The sequence below is a fragment of the Muntiacus reevesi genome, chromosome 22, assembly GCF_963930625.1.
Source record: "Muntiacus reevesi chromosome 22, mMunRee1.1, whole genome shotgun sequence".
Taxonomy (NCBI): Eukaryota; Metazoa; Chordata; class Mammalia; order Artiodactyla; family Cervidae; genus Muntiacus; species Muntiacus reevesi.
Genome location: NC_089270.1, coordinates 3,252,118 through 3,278,519, shown reverse-complemented (window position 1 = coordinate 3,278,519; position 26,402 = coordinate 3,252,118). Strand labels below are relative to the sequence as shown.

At 56.6% G+C, this 26,402-nt stretch overlaps 1 protein-coding gene across 21 annotated transcripts in view; it reads right to left on the bottom strand.

The window, feature by feature from the left end:
- ABLIM2 (actin binding LIM protein family member 2) overlaps positions 1–26,402 on the bottom strand; it is a 158,830-nt gene that overhangs the window by 6,750 nt on the left and 125,678 nt on the right. For 15 of the 21 annotated variants that reach the window (XM_065914451.1, XM_065914449.1, XM_065914450.1 and 12 more), the window contains 2 exons: positions 17,168–17,229; positions 7,754–7,834 (listed from right to left, as the gene is read on the bottom strand). In XM_065914451.1, coding sequence (XP_065770523.1) covers positions 7,754–7,834; positions 17,168–17,229 — 143 coding nt within the window. Of the gene's footprint in view, positions 1–7,753; positions 7,835–7,931; positions 8,051–9,604; positions 9,660–17,167; positions 17,230–26,402 lie in introns of those variants that run through there. The other 6 variants (XM_065914467.1, XR_010660290.1, XR_010660291.1 and 3 more) reach the window with 6 other exon arrangements.

The window sequence follows — 26,402 nt, the reverse complement described above, 5'->3', positions numbered from 1 at the left end:
GAGCTCCCAAGGCATGAGCCCCTGGGTGCTGGGGTGGGGCTGGGACCCAGACCCTCCAGGAGAGAACGTGCTGGATCGCAGGCACGGGCTCCCTGGGAAGCCTGGTCCTCGCCCTGCCCACGGCGATCCAGGATGCATCCGACCGCCGTCCATGTGGCAGTGGGGAGGGCCACCACACCCTCTCCAGACTCCGCCTTGAGTCGCCGACCTTAACTGAGCACCGACTATGGGCTACCAGGTGCCCACGCGGCATCTTTCTCTTTGCCAGCTGAGCGTCCTGCATCATTCCCTGTCCGTGCCTCATAGGCCAGAGCACCAGTCATCGGCAGAATCTGGGTCCGTCCCGCTGAATCCAGTGACCTCCATGTACCCACCACTCCATCCCGACAACTTGGAGTCACCCCAGGCGTGTCCCCGTCCCTGCCCACAACACCCTCCCACCTCGACCCCCAAGTACAGCCTGAACCCACCCACTTCTCACTTCAGCACTTCCACTGTCCTGTCCAAGATGCCATCAGTTCTGGCCCAGACCACCGAATCACCTCCTCAACCGTCTCCTAGGTACACACAGCCAGCCCAGGCCTCACAGTGCAGCCTCAGACACAGTTTTGAATACGAATGTAGTCATGTCGTCCCCCAACTTAAAAGTCGCTTCTTTTTGGCTAGAAACCAAACTGCTTAACCTAAGTGCAGGACCCCACAAGGCTTGGCCCTCCTCCCCGTCACCGGCTCAAGCACGGCCTCGGCTGCGGCCTGCCCCAGGGCCTTTGCATCTGCTGTGTGCTTTCCTGGAATTCTCCTCCCACCTGCGGCTCTCAGCTTCTGTGCAGGTACACACACACACACACGTTCAGGCACTTACCACACCCACTTAACTGCTCAGTTCAGTTCAGTCGCTCAGTCGTGTCCGACTCCTTGCAACCCCGTGGACGGCAGCACGCCAGGCCTCCCTGTCCATCACCAACTGCCGGAGCTTACTCAGACTCATGTCCATCAAGTCCGTGATGCCATCCAACCATCTCATCCTCTCTCATCTATTCTCTTCCTGCCTTCAGTCTTTTCCAGCATCAGCGTCTTTTCAAATGAGTCAGTTCTTCGCATCAGGTGGCCAAAGTATTAGAGTTTCAGCCTCAGCATCAGTCTTTCCAATGAACACCCAGGACTGACCTCCTTTAGGATGGACTGGTTGGATCTCCTTGCAGTCCAAGGGACTCGCAAGAGTCTTCTCCAACACCACAGTTCAATAGCATCAATTCTTAACTGTATCCCTTTTAAAATGCTCACGGGCCCATGTTCCTCTCCTGTAGAGCCCCCATCTTGGGGTATAATTTTACAGCCTCATTTGTCATCAGTTGATGGATGCCTGCCTCCCCATCAGGCTGAGTCTGAGGGCAGAACTCCTGCTGGCTTCGGCTCACCATGCATCCCCAAGGCCCAGCTTGATGCCTAACCCATATTCAATTCACCAGGCTAGTGAGGCTCAGCCAACACTCTGCGGCAAGGATGGATAGCAAGCTTTGAGCGTTGACAGACAGAGTGGTCCTCCTCCCAGGGACTGAGCCCACATCCCTGCCGGGGTGCTGGCGTGTGGGCACCACCAGCTGTCCGCCCACATCCGCCGTCTCCCCTTGCTGGGCACACAGCAGACCCACTGCTTTGCTGGGTGACGGAGCCCCAGTCAATGGCCTGTCATTCACAGCCTGGTCCCTGCCGCCCTCCCCTGCCTGGGATGGGAACAGAGCAGGACCCAGCGGGGCTCCGGGGCATGGAAGCCTTCCCCTGCCCTTTGTCTGTCAGGGACAGACGCTGGCCTCCATGACCTCCCCGGAGTCTTAAAGGGCAGATTCAAACAGCTGCTAATCAGGGAAGGGAGGGGATTCAGAGACACTGGAGGAGAAGCCAGGAAGGAATAGTGCAGCCTTGGGAGGGTCCGGGTTTGCCTCAAGGGATGCACCTGATAACGCCTTTTGAGCTCTTTCTAGAGCTATTTCTCAGAAAAGTGGAAGAGTTAGTCACGCCGTCATGTCCGACTCTTCGTGACCCCATGGACTGTAGCCCACCAGGCTCCCCTGTCCTGGAATCCTCCAGGCAAGAATACTGGAGTGGGTTGCCACTTCCTTCTCCAGTGGATCTTCCCGACTCAGGGATTGAGCCCAGGTCTCCTGCACTGAAGACAGACTTTTTACCTTCTCAGCCACCACCCCTGGTCCCATGAGCTGGTGACTCATGGACAGAGGAGTCTGCCATTCCCTCCTCCAGGGGATCTTCCCGATCCTGGGATCAAACCCAGGCCTCCTGCACTGCAGGCAGATGCTTCACCATCTGAACCACCAGGGAAGCCCTCAGAAGGTAAAGAATCTGCCTGCAATGCAAGAGACTAGGGCTCCATCCCTGAGTCAGGAAGATCCCCTGCAGGAGGAAATGGCAACCCACTCCAGTATTCTTGCCCGGAAAATCCCAAGGACGGAGGAGCCTGGCGGGCTACAGTCCCTGGAAAGAGCTGGACACAGCTGAGAGAGTAACACTTTCACTTTCAAAGAACCAGCAGGTTGGTGAGAAAATAATTGTGATTGTTGCACTGTTGAAATTTGCCATTTGATAGTAGCATACATTCTAAATAAATGTTGTTAGGTTATATGTCATTTTAATATGCATTTCTCACTTTTTTTTTTTTTTTGCTAATGACTTGTTCCTTGCTGCTTATTTTATATTTATTGTAGACGATGGAAACGGTGGTGTTAGATAAAAAGCAGATTCGAGTGGCTTTTCTTATTTGGGTTCAAAATGGGCCATAAAGTAGTGGAGACAACTCACAACATCAGTAGCGCATTTGGCCCAGGAACTGCTAACAAGTGCATGTACAAGTGCAGTAGTGGTTCAAGAAGCCTGGCAAAGGAGACGAGAGCCTTGAAGATGAGGAGTGGAGCGGCCGGCCATCGGAAGTCGGCAACAACCACGTCATCATCAGAGCGGATCCTCTTAGGACCACACGAGAAGCTACTCAGGAGCTCAGCGTCGGCCACTCTACGGTCGTTCGGCACTTGAAGCAAACTGGAAATGTGAAAAAGCTCGATGCCTCATGAGCTGACCGCAAATCACAGAAACTGGCGCTCGGCAGTGTCGTCTGCTCTTATTCTACGCAACAACAGTGGGCCATTTCTTGACCGGATTGTGACATGTGACAAAAAGTAGATTTTATACGACAACCGGCAATGACCAACTCAGTGGGTGGGCCAAGAAAAAGCGCCAAAGCACCTCCCGAAGCCAAACTTGCACCAAAAAAGGGTCATGGTCACTGTTTGGTGGTCTCCTGCCTGTCTGATCTGCTACAGCTTTCTGAATCCCGTCGAAAACATTTCATCTCAGAAGTATGCACAGCAAATCAGTGAGATGCCATGAAAACTGCAATGCCTGAAGCCAGCATTGGTCAACAGAAAGGGCCCAGTTCTTCCCCATGACAACGCCCGACCACACATCACACAACCAGCGCTTCAAAAGCTGAACAAACTGGGCTACAAGTCTTGCCTCATCTGCCATATTCACCTGACCTCTCGCCAACCAACTACCACTTCTTCAAGCACCTCAACAACTTTTTTGCAGGGAAAATGCTTCCACAACCAGCAGGAGGTAGAATATGTTTTCCAGGAGTTCATCGAATCCTGAAGCACTGATTCTTATGCTACAGGGATAAACAAACTTATTTCTCATTGGTAAAAATCTGTGGATTGTAGTGGTTCCTATTTTGATTAATAAAGATGTGTCTGAGCCTAGTTGTAATGATTTGAAATTCACTGTCTGAAACTGCAGTTACATTTGCACCAACATAATAAGTGAAAGTGAGGTCACTCAGTCGTGTCTGACTCTTTGCAACCCCATGGACTGTAGCCTACCAGACTCCTCCATCCATGGGATTTTCCAGGCAAGAATACTGGAGTGGGTTACCATTTCCTTCTCCAGGAGATCCTCCCGACATATGGTTTGAACCCAGGTCTCCTGCATTGTAGACAGACGCTTTACTGTGTGAGCCACCAGGGAACTCTCAATAAAACCCCCAGTTTTATTAACCCAATCTAATAAAACCCCCAATAAATGGAAGCTGTCAGTACTCTTCATTCCAGAGAAGGCCACTTGAGGCCTTAAGCTGAAAGGAACCAGAAAAGCTCATCAAGAGATTACCTGAGACCAGATTAAATGAGTGCAGACCCTGGAACACCTTATCAGCAACTTCACCCTTGAACCTTTGCTAGAAAACTCAAAACCCTCTCAGGTTGGGACACACAGTCCCCCTTTGCCTGGCAGAGCAGTTCAGCTTTTCTTTCCTACTTGGCCCAAAGCCCTGTCTGTCTTGGAGATTCAGTTTGGCAGCAGTGCACACAGGCCAAGTTTTTGGCAACAGACCAGGCCACGGGACTAGCACGCAGCGGTCTAAAAGGACAGGTAGGCTCCCATGAACTGGGTGGAAAAGCTCCACAACAAATTTAAAAGAAACAAAGCAGGTGCCACGCTGCATCAGCAGAACAAGTCTACTTATTCAGAACAGAATTCAGTTATCTCTGGGCATCTGTGAGAAAAAAAAAGATTTCCGGAAATAGGTCCGCCCTGGAGCTAACAGGAGTGATGACTCTGTGGGGGAATTCCATGGAATGTTTACGTTCTTCTTCATATTTTTCTGGACTTTCACAAGAGTTATGAACTGTTTTTATATTAAAAATTAAGCTCTCTCCCCTGAGATGAAAACACTGCTGTATCTTTCTCTCTTGCTGAGATGCACCCCACCTCCTACCCCCGGAGCCCCTCCTGGCTCAGGGCCCAGCTCCCAACCCTGGATGATGTGAGACATACCATGTGTGGTAACACCTCCAGTCTGCCTCCTGGCGTGGCTGAGATCAGGAAGAGAATGACTAGAGAGCAACGCACGCTCTGGGGTGTTCTTGGAAGCGGGGGTGATGAAACTCATTACCTTCATGTCCAAGGCTTTTTTTTTTAATAAAAGGGAAATGTTTACATGTATTAACCATTTGCTACTCTGCATCTTCATTCTGTATCGTGGCAAAATAAAGGGGGGGATATGGGAGTTGGTGAAAGGGCACCCCACTCCCTGGGAGGGAGGCAGCAAGTCCCAGCGGGCTGCTGGCCACGCGGCCACTGGTGGGTCAGGAGCAGGCGCTGTGGGCACTCTGCTCTGAGCTCACCGGCCCTCCTGCCACCCCCGCGGAGGGAGTGGGAGCCCTGAGGGCGTTCACGGCTTGGGAGCAACCATGCACCACCACAGGATCCCCGGAGGCAGGGCCAGACAGAGCCACCCAGCCTGGACGGGCCAGTGTTACCGCAGTGAGATCTGAGCAGTTACCGAGGGCTCGACTTCAGCAGGAACCAGGGCGGTCACCCTGAGGCCTGGGCAGCGGCTGCCCTGGACCCCGTCCTCCAGACCACATGGCGGGCACGCCCTGAGCCGGACTTGGGGCCTGCTCTGCTCATCCCAGGCTCCCCAGGCGGCACCAGTGGTAAAGAACCACCTGCTAGTGCAGGAGATGTAAGAGATGCGGGTTCGATCCCCGGGTCGGGAAGATCCCCTGGAGGAGGGCATGGCAGCCCACTCCAGTATGCTTGCCTGGAGAATCCCATGGACGGAGGAGCCAGGCTGGCTAAGGTCCACAGGGTCACAAAGAGTCATACACAACTGAAGCGACTTAGCACGCATGCACAACGTCAGACCACACTGGACAGTTCACAGAACCAGGCACAGTCGTTATCTCCTTCTGCACGTGTTTAGTCATGCCTGACTCTTTGTGACCCCATGGACTGCAGCCCACCAGGCTCCTCTGTCCATGCAATTTTCCAGGCAAGAATACTGGAGTGGGTTGCCATATCCTCCTCCAGTGGGGAATCTTCCTGTCCCGGGGATCGAACCCAAATCTCCTGCATCTCCTCCCTTGGCAGGCGGATTCTTTACCACTGAGCCACCTGGGAAGCCTTAATGTCATAATCATCAGCAAATAATTTGTGAAGTATTTTTAATGCATGGCATGTTTTTTAATTATTCACTGGTAATAAAAAGGCTTCATTCCATGTATGATTTTGGCTAAGGCAGGTTATGAGAAATGAGAGAGTACTGTGTTGTTTATCAATAAGGGAAGGAAACTAGTACCTCAAATCACACACAAAAACCAGTCTTGTTAGTTAATATTGTCCTTATGTTTTCAACTCTCAACAACAGCTGCATCACTAAAGAGCTGCTAGGAAAGGATTAAGTGGATAAATGGCCGTATTTATCCCATATTACGTATTTATACCGTAATTATCTGAGAGCCTAGCACCCGCCCCCTGTCTCTAGATCCCAGGTCCCAGAGCCCCTCTGGGAGCCCCACTGGGTCTCTTCCATCCAGACTTCGAGTCTGGGGGAGGGGAGGTGAAAGTCTGTCCATCTGTGAGGCCAACACACAGAGGAGGCGCTCAGGAAACAGGAGAGAATCTGGATGTGGAGGCGTGATCAGGCCTCCCCTGAAGCCCCGTGAGTCAGAAGCGCTAGCAGTTCCCTTTTAGCTTAAACCACTTCTGGTTACTCACTGGAAAAGACCCTGATGCCGGGAAAGATCGAGGGCAGGAGGAGAAGGGGACGACAGAGGATGAGATGGTTGGATGGCCTCACGGACTCGATGGACATGAGTTTGAGCAAACTCCTGGAGATGGTGCAGGACAGGGAAGCCTGGTGTGCTACAGTCCGTGGAGTTGCTAAGTCAGACTTAGCAACTGAACAACTTTCGGTCAGGCTCCATCATCGCAACAGAAGACTGAGTCCCCCCTCTCCCCCAACTGCTGCAGTCACACCAGCGTCCCCGTCCCTCCTTGCCACGACTACCTGGAGCCCTGGGTGAGGGGCTCTTGTGAGCGTAGCCACCCACCCAGCTGATATCAACGTCATAAGGGAGATCAGGGCCCCATAGCGTCCGTCTGGACACCCTGAGACTGCACTTCATTTCAGATCAGCCTGGCCTGGACTGGAATGGGCTTCCACCTGGCAGCCCTGCTGAGCCCCCGGCACTGGTGGGGCCCCTGGGCCACATCCACGCCCTTACCCGCCCCCCACTCCCGGCACCCTCCTGAGCCCACACCCAACCCCACAGCTGCTCCCAGCCCCCAGGCAAAGACGGGGCAGGTGGCCCTGGGCCTTCAGGAGCCCCCAGACCCCTCACCCTGTGAAGCCTTCCCAACACGGCTCGGGAGGTGCAGTCCATCATTGGACACTGGTTTCCTGGGGGAAGGATGGTGAGGATGAAGGAAAGCTTTTATGCATGCTGACCACCTGGGACCATGGCTCGTGGTGGGGCCTGGTCAAGAGATGTCACCCACACACCCTCTGTGCCCTGATCCTGCGGGTCCTTCAAATATACCCTGGCTCCCGGCGTTAAGCACCATTCAAGGTCAGGGTGAAGGTGATCAGATAAGAAACCAGGAACTGAGCTTATTTTCGCAGCGCTCAAGGAAGAGGCAAATGTTACCCAGTTAAGCGCAGTGAAGAAGTCTTCCCTACCCCAACCCGTAGCCGCTGTGCGCCCCTTGGCAAAGCCGTCTTTGCTGGGCACATAACCACGTTCTCCCGTCTTGGGTCTTGGAAACAACTCGAGTCCTTGACTCTGAGCCCATCGCGGGCCCTGCACCATCACCATGGGGACCTCGGGGGCCGTGCGTCAACACGCCGGATGCAGAGAGACGTGCCGGCGGACGTGGCCCTCCACCCCTGCGGCCCCCTCACCTCCAGTCGCGTCCGATCCACGTCCTTGGGCAGCTTCACTCGGATCCGGTTTGTGACAATAAGGGCGTCATACGGATAGATCTGCAGGGAGAAGGAAGGCCGGGGTCACCTAGGGAGCGGGTGCGTCTGTGAGGAAGGAGGCCAAGAGCCGAGTCGAGGCCAAGGAAGAGCTACGTACGTGCGTGAGCATCTGACACAAACATTTCACGGGAAAGCACAACAAAAGGAACGTTTAACCTGGGCAGGCGCGGAGCAGCAGGCTGTCAGCGCGGGAGCGGGCGGCCCTTACCTTGTATTCTGTAAGAGAAGCAGAGACCACAGGGGCCGACTCAGAACTCGCCGGGCTCGGCCCCAAGGGGGAGCGATCCTGCCCGGACCCCGCCCTGCGGCCAGCCGGGCGCACGCCTCCACCCCGCAGCATCCTCGGAGCTGGGTCAGGGGCCCGTGGGAAGCCAGGAGCGGGAGGCATGGTCTGGAGATCGGAGGCCAGACTGGGAGCCCGAGGCAGCGCTGTGTTCTCTCTTGGCTGGGCTGCTGTCTCCCTGGGGTGGGAGTAGGGGCGCCTGAAACCTGCCTCAGTTTACCCCCTGGGCTTACCCGCCTCTTACTGTCTTTACTTTCTTCACCCTTCAGCTCCTCCTTTTAAATACACAGCCCCACACGCTAGCTTATTAAAGATTTTTGTTTCTTCCAGACTAAAAGCAGCTTGTTAAAAACAAAATAAAATCGTACGGATGGGCGGTCTCTGTGAGCACGCATCCCCCCACAGGGCGGCATCTCTGGGTCCTGGCTGCAAAGCCTCCCTCTCGGGCGGGAGACACCAGTGAGGGGCTCGGGCATTGGGCGGCTGGTCCCTGAACTTCCCCGTGTGCCATGCGGGGGGCCTGGCCAGGCCAACTCTGAGCCCGGAGACCTGGAGACCTCTCAGAGGGTGCAGGCTGCGACTCCCTCCCCTCGCCCCCACTCCAGCATCCAGCGTGGACCAGCCCTGGAGAGCAGGCTCCCGGCACCCTTGGGTAACAACCATGAGTGAGCATCGCGGCCCGCGGTTCAGGGCTGGCAGAGCCTCCCGGGCAGACACCAGCCACGTGCCCGGGTCTCTCCAGCGACGCCAGCCTCCCTGCAGGCCATCCTGCCGGTGCGAGGCCCCAGGAGGCTGCCCTGCGAGCGGGCCGGGCGGGCTTTACCCTTCCACTTTACCCTTCCGACTCTTTGCGACCCCCACTGACTGCAGCCCGCCAGGCTCCTCTGGCCAAGGGCTTCTCCAGGCCAGAATACTGGAGTGGGGTGCCATTTCCTCCTCCAGGGGGAATCTTCCTGTCCCAGGCTGTGAACTCGCGTCTCCTGGGGCTCCTGCGTTGCAGTTGGATTCTTCACCCATGGAGCCGCCTGGGAAGCCCCGAGGTGGCGCTTCCCTGCGGCTCCGCCTCCCTTATTGGCGTGGATGTGACAGTCGGTGTTTGGTTGGCCCCCACCCTGGACTGGGCTGGTCATTCAAACACAGACCTCTCGCCTGAGTGACCTGGAGTCGCTCAGGACAGGGTCGGCCGTGCTCCAGAGGGGAGCACCCAGGGCAGGAGACGGGGGAGCACTGAGTTAGCACCTGAGTTAGAGGGGGACACCCCAGGGAGAAGAGGAAGCATGTCGGGTAACTCAGGATGGAGGCGAGCCGAAGCGCGACCGTGACCGGAAGAGGCGGGGACACACGCATCCCCGGCTTCGGCCTCCCGGGCGCTGGGAGCCTTCTGCCCGCGGCGCTTGGTGGGAGGGTGGTCTCGGAACGAGACCCGTGGAGCCCTGTCCGTGGCCCCTGCCCCAGCCAGAGACCCGCGGGGTCCCCGCCTCCTGTACCTCGCGTGCCCCAGCCGGCATCCGGGTCTGCTCCGCCAGGGCCCACATTGGCATTCTGGAAGAGAAAGAGAGAGGGCAGCAGGGGGCAGGCCGTCTCCAGGGCCCTGGTAGCTGGGCGGGGGAGGCGGGTCGGCCCGGGGTGCCCGCTGAGACCAGGCTCGGGAAAGGCCGCCGGCTCCCCAAGAGCGCGTGTGCTCACGCGCCTCCTGCCGCCTTCAGGCCGCCCCTGCCTGTCCCGCCAGCTCCTAAGCCGCTGAGATGGCAGCTCCCGGGCGCCCAGTCCCTCCGTCCCACAGCTGGCCCGGACCCCGCCGGCGTCTCACCGGGGCTGGGGCTCCAGCACGGGGCCTCCGGTCCCACTGGACGAGCGGGCCCCAGGGGCTCCGGGTGGCCGCTGCCTGTGAAGCCCCTGGCATAGACCCCGCGTGTCATGAGGCACTCAAGGCCTGGCCCTCGGAGGGGCGGTGGACCTGGGAGCCCGGCCACCCCTCTCAGGTGCCTCCCTCACCTGTCCGTGGCATCTCAGCGGCCAACCCTGATGTCTGGAGCTCTCGTTCCCTTTGCCCACCTGAAAAAGTCATCCTGCAAACCTCTCTGGAGGGTCCCCACATGCGCCAAAGGCACCGGGGCCCTGCAGGTCGGTCAGCCCCTGTCCTGGCCAGTCTGTGTGGGCCTTGAGTCCACTGCCCGCAGTGGAGGAAAACATTTCACGTGTGCTCACGTCTGGCCCCGGGTACAGCACCTGACCCGGGTCGGGGCTCTTGGCCAGCGCTTCTGAAACTGGGCGCAGTGGTTAAATTTCCACGGAGGGAGCCCTGCAGCTCAGGGGGGCGTTACCGCCTCACCCTGGGTCGTGTTACAGGGACTGGGTTTCCAGCACTCATTTACTGCGAGAGGTGACAAGTGAGCAGCTGGCCACAGTCCTCGCGAGCGTGGCGCAGGGCGAGGCCTCCGGAGGCACCCAGTGCAACGTCCTTCATCCTGAGCGGGGGAAGCTGAGGCCCAGAGATGGCGGGACAAGGCGGCCAGGCAGGTGAGCACGTAAGCGGAGGGCTGCGGCGGTCTTTACACGTCTGATCGTTTGTCCATCGCCAATTTTTTGAAAATTAATTTGGATTTTTCACAGACATTGTATGAGCATCTTGCTTATCTCGATTACTGAGTCCTTTGGTAAGAGCCTGGCAGGCCGCACCCTAGTCCCAGCGCTGGGACCTGGGGCCGGGCAACCTCGCACCCACCGAGTCGCCCGTGAAGGACTCGCAAGAGCGCTATTTGGAGACGGTTTCTCAGGCCGCTGACAAACATCCTCCCCGCCCCTGCCCCTGTCTGGATAGGGAACGTCCTGCACAAAGCAAGGCGGCTCTGGGACATCTTGGCCTTCTCCCAGGGCCTGTTCGGAATATGAAAGAGAGCTGCTGCCCCCTACTGTCCACTGCTCTGCATCGCAGGCGGCAAGCTCCCGGCCGCGGACCATCACCACCGTCTGGGGCTGTGGGAAGCCCACTTCCAGGCAGCAGGACCTGCATCGTCTGGTCAGCCAGGCTCCGAGACAGGGCAGAGACTCTCAGCGTGGGGGGGGGGAGCCCCGTATCAGTCCAGAGCAGGGGAAGAGCAGTCTACTCCTGACCTTCTAAGTGCCCAGCGTGGCGGGACATTCAGGGCCTCTTTGGTGCAGGGGAGCCCCAGGCCTCTGGCTCCATGCGTGGGCTGGCGGGACAGCTAAGCGGCCTGGGGGGATCCCAGAAAGCCCTCATCCACAGGCACACCCCTAGCTGACCCCTCTGCAGTTCTCAGCAGAGAACAGAGAATCTAAAAGCAACCAACTCTTTACCTCTCCCATTTGTTTGGTGTTATTAGGAGTCAGCTGCCCTACACACGCGTTCACTCATCTTCCTGCCGCCTCCGGAGGTGGGCATTATTATCAGCGTGTGATGGCTCAGGCTCAGAGAAGTAAAGATACTTGCCCAAGATCACACAGCTAATACATGGAACTGTAAAAGATTTAACTGATGCTTTTTAGTTTCCAAAAATTATACTGGGATTGATAACAGGGAGAACAAAACTGTGGCCGTTCACCACTGACTGTTGTTCTTTTCTGGCTAAAGCTCACGTTTTACTTAGGAGCCAGTGATGTGGAGGTAAGAAAGGGTGGAGACATGCTCTTATAATATATTCATTTGGGAACTAGGCTTACAGAGCTTAGAAGATTTCACAACCGTCATGCTATTTGTCCTAATGATAGCTTAAAGAGGCAAGGATGAGTGTGTGTGTGTGTGTGTGTGTGTATGCCCAGTCACTCAGTCATATTTGACTCTTTGTGACCCCACGGACTGCAGCCCACCAGGACCCCTCTGTCTTGGGATTTTCCAGACAAGAATACTGGGGTAGGTTGCCATGCTTTTTTTTTTTAAAGACTAGGAAATAGACACTCGAAATTTAAGTAACTTTCCCAAACACACACGCAGTACGTGGCAGAACTGGGATCTGGACTCAGGGCTGCCTGATGCTAATGCGTGTGTTCTTTCCAGCATCACAGTTGGAAAATATCAGACTTTTACACTTTGTTAAGGTTTCCTTAATACTGATATACACAAGCATTTCTATTATAATGTTTTACGGACATGTGAAAACCTAATTCAGAAAATATGGATTTTTCATACCCCTATTAGTTTAATTTTGTTCTTTCCACTATTAAATTGCTCTCTATACTTTTTTCCTTCACTAGATTCTTATCTGATTTCAAAAGAGTCTTATTCAAAATGTTTTCCATACTTGCATTTTATCAAGGTCTCTGGCATTGCCATGTTGCTTGGTACATTTAAGTTTATGAATACTGTAACTGATTTATAACTTGGGTCATCAAGAACGAATTGTTCCCTCTTCATACCACTAAAACTACTAGTTCACTTTTAACCTTAACTTCTACCTTGTTCAGTGTTAGTCACTTGGTTGTGTCCAACTCTTTGGGACCCCATGGACTGTAGCCCACTAGGCTCCTCTGCCATGGAATTCTCTAGCCTCTTAATAGCAGGCCAGGTGGCACGTGTTGGAACCGGTGCTGTCTGGTCCACAGGAAAGACTTTCACAGGTGGTTCTTTTCCTGTTTATCCTACAGAGAGGTGTGACTCTCCACCACATGTCAGGCTCTGTGGTTGGCTAGTTACCAGGACTTTTTAACAAGCTTTGGGACCTAGGATGAAAGTGAAGGTGAAAGCCGCTCAGTCGTGTCCGACTCTTTGTGACCCCATGGACTATACAGTCCACGGAATTCCCCAGGCCAGAATACTGGAGCGTGTAGCCATTCCCTTCTCCAGGGGATCTTCCCAACCCAGGGATGGAACCCGGGTCGCCCGCACTGCAGGCAGACTCTTTACTAGCTGAGCCACAAGGGAAGCCCTTGTGGGACCTAGGGTCCTGGCTCCAAATCCATCCTGGAACAAGAACCAGGCGCATTTCCGCCTCCTGATTTACTAACTTCCTTCCACTTGACAATGAGGACAAACAGCTGGTCCCGCCAGCCTCTGCGCCCTGGTCATCAGGAAGCTCGCAGCTGAGCTTCGATGGCTTTTCCAGACAGTGTTCCTTTGTGTGTTTCTGCCATAATTTTCTCCCATTTCTTTCTTTCTCCTCTCCTCTGGGATTTGGTCTCCCTGCATCTGTGCTTTTAATTTAGGTCACCTAGAATCCTTTCAGAAAGTAAAAAAACAAACCAAGAAACAACTTAATCTGACATGGCTGATCTGTAAAAGACTGGCCATCAATTATCCGGTCTTCCGGCCAAAAAACAGGCATACAATTACATAAGAGTCTTAGAAAGAGTGAAGAAAAAAAAAAAAAAAAAAATAGGAGAGAACATAAGTAGGGAAAAAAGAATCCCAAAGAAAAGTCAACAAGGATTTTCACCAACCTCCCAGCTAGTCTAATGTGAAAAACTAAAGGTCCTCATGGGATGATGAATTCCGTCTTTATCAACTCCCTAAGATGTAGAGAAGGGCTCACAGGTTTTCTAACACTCTGCTCCCCACCCTGCGGCCAGCAGGAGAAACATTCCCGGAGGGCTCAGCTGTTAACTCTGTGAAGCTTAAGCGTCTGCTGTCTGCTCTAGGAGAGGCTTGGAGACGGTGTCCCCGCTGGCCTGTCTCCACCAGCTGTTCCCAGCTCCTTGGGGGCGGAGCATCTGGAGGCCACGCCTTCCCTGCCGGGGCTGGGGGCCACTGACCAGCATCCTTCCAGCATGGCAGCCAAGAGGGAACTCTCCCTAGACAACGCACAGCTTGGCCACCAAGGATGCAAGCCTGCGGGTGTGGACACTCATCCACTTAGTTGTCTCCCACATTTTGAGATAAACCCCTGGACTCGGCTTGCGGTGGGGGGAACGCTTTGGCATGGACGTGGTCCAGCCAGTGACCCTGGCGCTCATGGCCCCTGAGTCACAGAGCAGAGACTCAGGGAGCATTATGACCCGTTCCCTCAAACCTCAGGACCCTCAGGCTGAACCTAAGGATCTATCTTCTCCCGCGCCATGGGGGTCCTGTGGACAGGACCGGAGGACAGGAGCGGAGAAATCCTTAAAGGAAATTCAGAGAAGCATGCCACGCGCCTGTCTCAGCTCAGCTCATTCTGAACAAACAGGGGAGCGATCGGTAGGATGCGTGCGGTTCACCTGAGCAGTCAGTGGCATGTGCGCGGTTTACCTGAGTGGTCAGTGGGATGTGTGTGGTCCACCTGAGTGGTCAGTGGGATGAGCGTGGTTCACCTGAGCGGTCAGTGGGATGAGCGTGGTTCACCTGAGTGGTCAGTGGGAGAGCGCGGTTCACCTGAGCGGTCAGTGGGATGCACATGGTTCACCTGAGCAGTCAGTGGGATGCGCATGGTTCACCTGAGTGGTCAGTGGGATGTGTGTGGTCCACCTGAGTGGTCAGTGGCATGTGCGTGGTTTACCTGAGTGGTCAGTGGGATGTGTGTGGTCCACCTGAGTGGTCAGTGGGATGCACATGGTTCACCTGAGTGGTCAGTGGGATGTGTGTGGTCCACCTGAGTGGTCAGTGGGATGAGCACGGTTCACCTGAGTGGTCAGTGGGAGAGCGCGGTTCACCTGAGCGGTCAGTGGGATGCACATGGTTCACCTGAGTGGTCAGTAGGATGTGTGTGGTCCACCTGAGCAGTCAGTGGGATGAGCGCGGTTCACCTGAATGGTCAGTGGGATGCGCATGGTTCACCTGAGTCGTCAGTGGGATGTGTGTGGTCAACCTGAGCGGTCAGTGGGATGTGTGTGGTCCACCTGAGTGGTCAGTGGGATGTGTGTGGTTCACCTGAGTGGTCAGTGGGATGAGCGTGGTTCACCTGAGTGGTCAGTGGGATGAGCGTGGTCCACCTGAGTGGTCAGTGGGATGTGTGTGGTTCACCTGAGTGGTCAGTGGGATGAGCGCGGTTCACCTGAATGGTCAGTGGGATGCACATGGTTCACCTGAGCGGTCAGTGGGATGTGTGTGGTCCACCTGAGCGGTCAGTGGGATGAGTGCGGTTCACCTGAGTGGTCAGTGGGATGTGTGTGGTCCACCTGAGCGGTCAGTGGGATGCACATGGTTCACCTGAGTGGTCAGTGGGATGAGCGCGGTTCACCTGAATGGTCAGTGGGATGAGCGTGGTTCACCTGAGCGGTCAGTGGGATGCACATGGTTCACCTGAGTGGTCAGTGGGATGTGTGTGGTCCACCTGAGCAGTCAGTGGGATGAGCGCGGTTCACCTGAATGGTCAGTGGGATGTGCATGGTTCACATGAGTGGCCAGTGGGATGTGTGTGGTCCACCTGAGCGGTCAGTGGGATGTGTGTGGTCCACCTGACCGGTCAGTGGGATGCGCATGGTTCACCTGAGTGGTCAGTGGGATGTGTGTGGTCCACGTGAGTGGTCAGTGGGATGTGTGTGGTCCGCCTGAGCGGTCAGTGGGATAAGTGCGGTTCACCTGAGCAAGCCCTACAGAGTCACCGGGCCTGGGACAGACTCAGCAGCAGGGCCCACAGAGGCCGAGGGTAAGGAGCAGGGCCTGAGGATGCCCACAGCTTCCGTGATGGGGCCCCTGTTCTAGGACGTGCCCCGTGGCTGGGCCCTGGGTCAGAGGTCAGGGCAAGGGGTCACCGTTCCCTGCATTACACACGTGGGGACAGGACCACCCCAGGGGAACAGGTGGGGACAAGTCTGAGCGGCTTCTCTGGGAGAATGGAAGTGCTCAGTCTGTGGATAGTGTCCTCCATCCGGTAAGAGGCGGCCTCTGGGGCAGCAAGTGTCCTGGGGCTGTGTGTGTGTGTGTGTGTGTGGTATCTGTATGTGAGCTTATGTGTGTGTGTCTTCTGTGTTGTGTGTCGTGTGTGTTCTGTATGTTGTGTGTTCTCTGTGTGTGTGCTGTGTGCTGTGTTGTGTTGTGTATGTTGTATATGTTGTGTGTTCTGTGTGTGGTGTGTGTCGTGTTGTGTGTCTTGTGTGTTCTGTGCATATGTGTGTCTTATGTGTGTGTCGTGTGTGTTGTGTGTTCTGTGTGTTGTGTATGATGTGTGTTGTGTGTATTCTGTGTTCTGTGTTGTGTATGTTGTGTTGTGTGTTCTGTGTGTTGTGTGTTCTCTGTGTGTTGTGTGTTCTGTGTGTGCTGTGTTTGTCGTGTGTGTTGTGTGTTCTCTGTGTTGTGTATGTTGTGTGTTGTGTGTTCTGTGTATGTTGTGTGTTGTGTGTTCTGTGTTCTCTCTGTGTGTGTTGTGTGTTCTGTGTGTTGTGCATGTTGTGTGTTCTGTATGTTGTGTGTTCTGTGTATGTTGTGTGTTCTGTGTATGTTGTGTATGGTGTGTGTGTGTGTGTGTGTGTGTGTGTGTGTGTGTGTGTGGTGTGTGTGTGCGTCCACCTGTCTGCCGTGGGTGAGGTCCAGCGCCACGCGCCCAGCCTGCCCGGGGTTCCCCTTCAGGGGCCTGGACAAGCTCTGGGAAGAGGGCCCGGCTGTGCACACGCCAGGTGCTAGGCCGTCTGGGCTACAGTCTCACGTCCCCACATTCGGGGAGCAGGCAGGGGTTGCTCAAGGCAGCTGTCAGCAGGCGAGGGCAGAGGACGCCAGCCCCCGTGTGACCCCAGGAGCCCCCACAGGGCTGAGGGCACCGTCAGAGGCAGGCACCGTCATGGTACTAACCGTGGGGGGCGAGGGCACGCCAGGAGAGGAGGTGGACGCCGGGCCCACACGGCTCATGACGCGCCTCCATCCTTCCTGGTCCTCCTTAGGCTCCAGGTCACAGGAGAGGGGGTCAGGAGGGCCTTACGAGGGTCTGATTCCTCTGAGTGGCCCCATTGCCCCCCAAGCCTGGGGTCTCCCCGGGGGCTGGGGGCCGACGGAGGAGGGGTGTCGCCGGGTGGCGGTCTGGCCCTCGTGGGGCAGCAGGCAGAGGCAGGCAGGCGGGTGAGCGGGGTCCCCCGGGCCCCTCCTCCTGGCCGAGCGGTCCCCAAGCTGTGGCCCCGCACCAGCCCCAGGCGCTGGTTAGCACGCGTGTGCGGGATGGGGTGTGCGGGGCGGGGTGCCGAGTACCTACCCGGTGGTCCAAGCCATTCTTGCCATGTCCTGAGACAGGGTCAGACTTGGAATAGGGAAGCCCTGGAACAGACACAGCACAGCTGTCACGCAGGCGGCCAGGCGCGGCCGGGCGCGGGAGAGGGGGTACGCCCCGGTCACTCGGAGGGCCCTGAACATCCCACCTGCCTCATTCCAGACCCCGATCCCCCGGGCACGGACTGAAGACGGACACGGGAAGGGGGCGGTGTCCCCGAGCCCACCCTTGACCCCGGGAATGCCATGGAGCCTGACCCGGCCTGGCAGGCAGGCGTGTCCTGTCCCCTGGCCAGCCCCTCACCCGGCTGAGCAGGAGAGCTGGGGGCAGAGGGGGGGAAGGGGCCCTGTGTGGCCAGGGCTGGGCCGCCCTGAGCCAGAGGTGACCAGCGGAGGCCCAGCTCCACCAGAGGCGGCCTGCAGACTACCTTTCAAAACCCCGGAGCTGCTTGCAATTGGGGGTTTCACATTAAAGTCCTAATTTCTAACTTCTCAAGGGGCCAGTCTGAGACACGGGCTCTGAGTTCCCTGTGTAAATCCCACACCGGATCCCCCTCCATCGCTCACCTTCCTGGCTCCCCTGGGGGGCCCAGGACATTGAGATGCCCCCCCACCCCCCGCCCCATCATTAACCACTTCAGTGCCATGTCTAGAGATAACAGAGCGGAAGTTCCTGGCTCAGAGATGAGTGTGAGACATGCCCCGGAAGGAGAACAAAGGGCAGAGCTGGGGTCCCTGGGGGTCAGGGGACCCCTACCCACCCTGGGGTGTGGACTTCCCCTGGATATCTGAACATCTGTCTTTCCATAGTCTGTGGGCCCATGAAGAGCAGTGACCACATCTGCTGACTCCAGGGATCCCCATTCCCAGCACGCGCTCCTGGGAGCCACCGGAATCTCCCCAAAGACAGAGGACCGAGCCCCCCGGAGGTGAGGCAGGCACTTTGCGCAGAACCGCCTGCCAGCCCCCTGCCCTGCAGCCCACTCCAGGAAGGCCAGCTTCTGAACAGAGGGTGCTGTCAATCTGGGTGCCTTTCTCCTGGGGGTTGGCTGAGGGAAGGGAGAGACGGCCTTCCAAACAGGCCGCATTCGCAGGAAAAGGCTTCAGCTGGAGACCTGCCTCGGGGACCTGTGTGTCCCCGGATGGCCTGTGAGGAGGTTCCGGATGAGGGTCAGGAGGGGCCCTTTACAACGTCAAGGGCAGGGGTCTCACACTTGTTTTAGCCAAGGAGCCTTCTCGTCACAGGAAACCTGTGTGAAAACTGATATGTGAAACAGAAGACAGCAGAGCTGGAGAAAGCGAAGCGGGGCGAGGCGGCCGGGCCAGGCCCGCTGGGCGCCTCTCACTTCTGCCGTTGCCCTGGGCCCCAGCTCCTCCCATTTCACGGAAAGGGGGATGGAGGCCCAGGGCCACAGAGGAACCTCGCCAAGCTCACCCGGTCCTGAGCTGCAAGACGAGGCCTCCTGACTTACAGTCCCAGGGTCCCTCCAGGACACACCTGCTCCCCAGTTTATACACAGAGCCAGAACTCTTAGGGGTGTGAGGCTGTGGGGCTGAGGGTCTAAGGGGACCTCAGCGGAGACCCAGGAACTCCTGATCAGCCAAGGGTGGCTGGCAGCACACCTCAAAGCGGGGTCTCTGGCGAGTGGCACCGGAGGCAACTTGTCAGAAAGGGCAGATTCTCTGGCCCCACCGCAGACCTACAGATGCAGAATTCTGGGGCTGGGGTCCTACAGCCTGTGTTTTACAAGCCCTCCAGGGCATTCTGATGCTCACTGAGGCTTGGCACCCCTTAGGGGTGTACCTCTCGAATTATCTGCTCTAAACCAGTGATTCTCCACCTGGAAGCACTGCCATCTTCTAAAACCAGCTTCTAAAACCCCCCGGGCTCAGGCTGCCGGCCTCTGTCTGAGTGTCCCACACTCGCATGAAGCGTAGAGACCTTACTTCCATCAGGCCACGTCTTCCTGACTCATCAGCTACGACTGTCTTAGCTCTTTCTTCTATCTGCCTTGAGTTTCCGCATCGGATGCTGCTATGATTTTCGCTATGATCATCAACAGTGACTTAAGAAACTCATCAAAATGAAGACAGTTTGACATGCTGACCTCTAGTTTTACCTACTTGGATGTTCTTCCTTTCTGAATTTCCGAGCCTTCTAATCACTTCCCGTATGCAGTATGTCCTTTAGACAAGTATGTGTGCCAGCGAAAGCTTTGCTGAGTTTTCCTTTGTCTGAGAAGGTGTCCATGTGTCATTCACTCCTGAAGGATATTGCCACCCAAGACAGACTTCACATCGACAGCAAATGTCTCTGCTCTGCACCTGAAAAATGTGCCATCTTCCTCTGGCCTCCATGGTTTCTGGGGGGAAGGTGGCTGTTATTCGCATTGGAGTCCCTGGTAGGGAGTAAAAAGTGTCTTTTCTCTTGGACTACTTTCAACATTGTTTTTTCTGTCTTCAGGTTCTGAAGTTTAAGTCTGTTTGTGGATAACTTTGGGCTTAATCTACTTGGGGTTCACTCAGTTTCTTGAGCCTGTAGGTTTGTGTCTTTTTGTCAAATTTTTTGTTTTCAGGCAATATTTCTGTGAGTATTTTTTGGACCCACTTTCTCCCTCTGGGCCTCCAATGACATTAGTGTTATCCTACAGGTTCTGTTCAGCCTTTTTTCCTGTTTTCTCTCTGCTGTTCAGGTTGGATCACTTCTCTTTTTCCATCTTCAAGCTCAGAGTGTCTCCTCTGACATAGCCTTCTCTTCTGTTAGGGAACTCACCCGTGAATTTTTAAATCTTGCTTATTTTATTTTTCAGTTCCATCATTTCCATTGAATTCTGTTTTAGGACCTGTATTCCTTCTGTGAGACTTTTTTTTTTTTTTTACTTTTTCAATTGTTTCAAGAGTATTTGTAATTGTTGGTTGAAGCATTTTTGTGATGACTGCCTTAAAAATCCTCCTCAGATAATTCTAATGTCTTTTCAGTGTTAGGATATGCTTCAAACTGTGGTGCTGGAGAAGACTTTTGAGAGTCCCTTGGACAGAAAGGAGATCAAACCAGTCCATCCTAAAGGAAATCAACCCTGAATATTCATTGGAAGGACAGATGCTGAAACTCCAATACTTTGGCCACCCGATGGGAAGAACTGACTCATTGGAAAAGACCCTGATGCTGGGAACGATTGAAGGCAGGAGGAGAAGGGGATGACAGAGGATGAGATGGTTGGATGGCATCACGGACTCGATGGACATGAGTGAGCAAACTCCAGGAGACGGTGGAGGATGGGGAGGCCTGACGTGCTGCAGTCCATGGAATCGCAGAGTTGGACACGGCTGAGGGACTGAACAACACAAGGACATGCTGACTGTCTTCTCTCATCCAAATAGTTACGTTCATGGTTCTTGCCGTGATGAGTGATTTTCTGCTGTATCCCGGACATGAGAATTTTATGCTAGGAGGTCTGGATCCTAGTTAAGCCTTCCATGTTAGCAGGCCATCTCCCTGTTTAGGTTTAACATGTGGGGCCTGGCTCACTGGGCACTGTGCTTCTGAAGACGAGTTAGTTTGCAGAATGCTTGTTAAACTGCTCTTCTGGTCTTCAGCGTCCACCTGGTGTTGCTGGTAACACCCTGGTGATGAAAGGTGCTTTCCTGGTTGCTCTGTGCCCTGAGGTCAGGGTGGGAGACACTGGCCGTAGATGGAGAGTGTCTCCCTGGGCCGGGTGCTGGGGAGGGCAGTTTACTTAGTCTCCTTGTCCACTGCATGGCAGGCGGGAGGCACAGGTCCTGCATTTTTCCTCAGGTCTCTGGCCAGTCCACCTTCCTCTTTCCAGAGTTCTACGGCCATCCTCCCTATTGTTCTAGGGCTTTTCCATTGTACCAAGTGCAGAAGAGCAGGGAGCGAAGAGTCTCCACTTATCGCATCCCTGGGGTACTATTAACACCCATTAGAATTGGTTTCTCTTAGGATGGGACCAGGCATCGGTAGATTTCAGAGGTCCCTGGATCCTGGGTGCAGCCAGGATTGAGAACCACAAGGTTAAAAGTTTCCTTCACACGTTTAGAGATTTTATGTGACAATCATGAGCCAAGGCATTACACATGAGCCCATTTTACAGGTGAGGAAGCTGAGGCCCAGGGAAACCAAATGACCTGTAGAAGGTCAAATCATTACTCATGAAGAGGATGAGACAAGCTCCCGGGACTCTATACTTTCTCCCCCAGTAACCCTCTCTGCTACAGGAGCTCTGCCCTGGTGAGGGTCTGCAGGCATGGGAGTCTTCTAGGGGCCTGCCTGTCAGATGACATCAGCTGGCCCTAAGAGTATGTGCAGTGTGTGTATTAGAGGGAGAGGGAAGGCATATAGAAAAGGCAGGTCAGGTGGCTGCTGGGCACTCAGGACCCCGAGTTGCAACAGGCCTTAGAGGCTCTGCATGCCTGCCCACGCCCCATTTCCAAGCTCAGCCTAACCAGGCCCCCTTGTCACCTCCTCCCAGAAGCCCTCCTGTGGCAACCTTGCCCTCAGCGTTCTTCTGGGACCACTTGTGGGGCCCTGAGCGTAACTCCTTGGGTCTGGCTCATCCGAGGTTAGAGTAATCACTGCACAGATGGGCAAGGAGAGGCCCCTTGCGGGTGGATGACTGTTTCAGGTGCATCTCGAGACACACGGCCCCTCCAGGATGCCTTGTAGATAACGGGCATGTGGCCGTTCCCCTGGGCAGATCTCGGTCAGCTTCACCAGCACAGTGAACAGGTTTTGGTTCACTGATCACAGACACGGAAGTCTGCAGCTGAATGGCCCTGCTCAGGTTCAGGTCCCCTTTCAGCACCTCTGTGCCCCATCCAAGGAAGGGGGAGCTGGAACCGCCTTCAGCCCCAGGACCGTGGGCAGGAGGACCCTTGGGCCACCTGAGCTTCAGGCTTCAGGAGCACGTGAGACGGGTCCATTTCAGGCTCACCACGGCGGGCCCGTGGACCCGACCAGCTCTGCGTGACACCCCAGGGCTCAGCCCACAGGATGCTCACGGTGGGGCCCCAACGCCCAGGTGCTTCCTGCCGGGCAGACTGCACCACGCCCACCTTCACAGACGAGGCGATGGCGACTCCACACTCAGAGAGGTTTGCTCTTGTACCCAGGGTCACGCAGCAAGGCAGAAGCCAGGATTCACCCCCAGGGGGACCGGCACCCAGATCTAGCTGCCTCCACTGACCCCTCACGTGATCTCGTGTCCACGGTCACTGCCCGCGGGGCCCCCACCACGCTGGGACCCATGAAGGAGGGTGGGCTCTGCTGAGGGAAGCCCTGGGCACCCGCTGCTCCGCGGGCACTCACTGGGGGGCTGCTGCAGGCACAGAGGAGGCACAGGGGGCCCCTGGACCCTGCCCCCAGGGGCTGACGGTCCTCAGGGGAGAGAGGACACAGAGTCTCAGATAAGGTGTCCCCTGCCGGGGGAGGAGAGACAGAGCTCCCAGGTGAGTACCACGAGACCCAGAGCTGAACGTGGGGGACAGAGGAGGCCTGAGAGCTGTGACCTGAGATGTGGGCTCACCCCTGGACACCCGAGGGTCTGGGCACGGCCTGTGTCCCTGCCCACAAATCCAAGGTCACACCCCATCTGGTCCCCAGGCTGGGGGCAAGCCTGTCCAGCACAGGGGGTCACAGGGACCTTTGCTGAAAGCAGAGTCCCAGCCAGTCCCCAGGGAAGGGCAGGGGGGCTCTGCCCTCACCCGTGAGGGGGCTTCTCTTGGGCCACAGTCCCCTCCCTGATGTCTGGAGCCCCCATTGCTCTTGCTGGGGCCGAATGTGAGCAGGAGGGCAGGTGGCAGGCTGTCCGTCCAGCTGGCGGCCAGGTCAGCCAGGTCAGCCAGGTCAGCCAGCTGGGAGAGCCCAGCTGTCTCTGCCCCAGGGGGCCCTCGGCCGCCTGCGGGACGCTGGGCGCCTGACCTGAGCCCTCCAGCCCGCTTGGGCCTCTCACCCAGGCTTCCCCCACCACCCCCCGCCCAGCCCTGGCTCTCTCCACCCCCAGGGCTCTCCAGGGGCTACGCCTGCCCACGCTTTCTCTCCACCCTCGCCCCAGGTCCTGCAGGAAAGGGGAATGGAGGCAGAGGACGGGGACAGAGGTGGGTGCTGAGCAGGAGAATCACAGCTTCTCTGGGCCCCTGACCCTTTGGAGAAAGTAATGCAACTCCAGAACCCGCCCAGTGAGGGGGGGCCCTGGGCCTCAGGTTACCCACACCCCACCCCTAGGCCCACCTGGGAGCCAAGGGCCCGGGAACTCTGCCTCCAGCCCAGACCTCTCCTGAGGGCCTCGCCTGCCCATCCACCTCCGTGTAGCTCCGGTTGGGTGTCTCAGCCTTCTGTCTCAACATGAAGAACCCACCTTGCTCCTGCCCCGCCTCTGAGTAAAGGTGACCCCGCCCACCTGAGCCAGGACGACCTGAAGGATCATTCTTGATCCTACGTGCCCCACCCTTGACTGCTCACACGGGTCCTACTGCTCAGACAGCTCAAGGGGCTTCCCTGTGGCTCCTCTGGGCCCCGCCGTCCCCTTCGCCCTGGCCCGGCAGCCTCTAGTCTATGTTCTGCAAAGCCGCCCATCCGCGTTTAAATGGGTAAAACTGTCAACCTCATCTCCTGTTCACAACCCTGCTGCCCTGACTCTGGTCTTTGAAGACAGAGAGTGATGTTCCCAGCCATCGCACACGGACCACTGGCTTTTGGCCGCCGCCCCCAGCCTCCTGCTTCCCAAATGGCCACCTCGCTTCTTGCCTCGAGCCCCGGTGCGGGCTGCTTGGAAGGTCCTTCTCGGGGACACCCCCAGGACACCCCCAGAAGCCTCCTCCCCAGCCTGGATGACCACAGTGTGTCTCCTACTGTCTTTACCGCCCCCGACAGTCCTGCCGGAGACTCGGTCAGAGGCGGTCTGGGCGCTGCTGAGAACTCGCAGGACAGGCCGGGCCCTCCCAAGGCCCCTAAAGCCCTTTGCGACCCTGCACATCCCAGCCCCCACGCCACCCAGGGCCCAGCAGCCAGGCTTCACCTTTGTGGGGAGGGTCCTCTCGCCCAGATACCTCCCTCTTCAAGCCTGCTCACTTAGCACCCTCCTCCCCCGAGCCCTGGGCTGGGCCTGGCCCCCTGACCTGCAGGCGCTATGCTATTGCTGCTTAATCGCTCAGTCGTGTCCGACTCTTGGTGACCCCAAGGACTGCAGCACGCCAGGCTTCCCTGTCCTTCACCACCTCCTGGAGCTTGCTCAAACTCCTGTCTATCGAGTCGGTGATACCGTCCAGCATGCAAAGGCAGGCGCCATACGTCTCACCTTTTCATCTGGGCTTTGTGTCGCCCCCCACTCGCTCTAGACCGCCAGCTCCTGGGGTGGAGGCACCGTCTGTGCAGACTCTGCTGTGCCCCCAGCACACACCCAGGGCCAGGGCGCGGGAGCCCTCACCAAAGCTTGGTTGAGGTTGGGCGGTCGCGCCCCGTCTCCGGGCCTTCTCCTGCTTGTCCGACAAGCAGGGCCAGGACTGACGTCCCATCCATGTGATGCTCGTGGATTCTGCCCCCCCGGGTCTCAGGTCACAACGCCCAGAACTGAGCACGCCCCCACGCTCTGAAATTCTCATGGGGTTGTCACACCACAAATTGGTTCTCTCTCTCTTTCCACCATGGACTAGGCAACGTGAGAACAATCTTTTTCTTTCCTCCACAGCCAGGAAACTCCCAAGGGCTAACGGAGGACGGGGAAAGCCACTTCCAACGGGCCTGACACCCGCTTTCCTGCTGCTGTTAGCAGGGAGACACAGATGAACGGAGATGCTGTCTCCAGATTTCCCTGGTGGGCACTGGGGTGGGCGGTCATGACACAGTCTCAGACCCCAGCCTCCGGCCAGGCCCTGGCTGGGTGGGCAGCAGGTGGGAGACAGGCGGACGGGACTCCACAGGGACGGACACCCAGAAGGTGACACAAGACGGGAAAGTCACAGGCAGGGCGGGGAGCGCTGGCCCCCACTGGACCACCCCTCTGTGCTGCCTTGGTTTCCATGCAGAGCGGTCCTCACCCTGACCTCCAAGCCCACCCTCACGTGCCTGACTCCCTTCCAAAGTGTGAAGTCCTCTCCAGGGCTCACCAAGTCCTCAGGGAAGGGTCTCAGCCAGCCTGGGGCTCTGTCTGACATCGTCACACCTCTGACCCCCTGAATGGTGGGGGGAACGTGGGGAACCTCAAAAGGGAGGACAGGACTTGAAGGACTAGGGAGAGCAACAGCAGGCCGGGCCACGGGGTCCAGGCCGGGGAGAGGCCCACGGATCCTGGGGTCCTTCATCCTGTGAGCCGCATCCTGTGAGGCTCAAGACGCTCTCCTTGTAACAGAAAATCAGTACCATCCCTTTCCTGGGCAAAAATCAGATTCATCAATAATACAACTGGCTACAGGCACGAAAGAAAGCAAGCCAGTGAAAGCGTTGGTTGTTCAGTCATGTCCAACTCTTTGTGACGCCATGGACTGTAGCCCACCAGGCTCCTCTGTCCATGCAGTTCTCCAGGCAAAAATATTGGAGTGGGTTGCCGTTCCCTTCTCCAGGGGATCTTCCCAACCCCAGGGATCGAACCTGGGTCTCCCGCATTGCATGCATATTCGTCACCAGCTGAACCAGCAGGGAAGCGCAGACAAGTACGTGCCTAGTACAGGTAACGCGTGAGATGTCGCATAAAGGAAAAGAACGGCACTCCACCATAAAACGTGTTTCAATGAGGCCTCTTTGGAGGGACGAGCCGTGCCGGCTGAGAGCCACTGCCTTAGAGGAGGGAGATATCAGACAGGTTTCTCAGCCACCTGCTTCCCTGCGGGAGAGCGGGGACTGGGTCCTACTCACCACCTCCTCTCTGCTGCCTAGTGCTGTGTCCGGCACACAGTAGGTGCTCAGTTAATGCTTGGTGAAGGGATGGGTGAGTGACTGAACGATGAATTCAGCCTCATGAGATGTGCTGATGGTGTCATGAGTGGGATGAGGTTGTGCCCGGCCCCTGTGAGCCCACGGAGGACCCCAGGCAGGCGGTGGGGTGCGTGCTCTGGCTCCCAGAAGCATCTCTGCCTGTCCCAGCTCCCCGCACACTTCTTCAGGGCGGGGGCCACTCCTGTCTTCTCGGTTTCTCCCTCAGCGCCCCGCACAGCGTCTGGCACAGAGTGGGTGCTCAATAAATACCCGTTGAATTTAGCGCATCTCAATT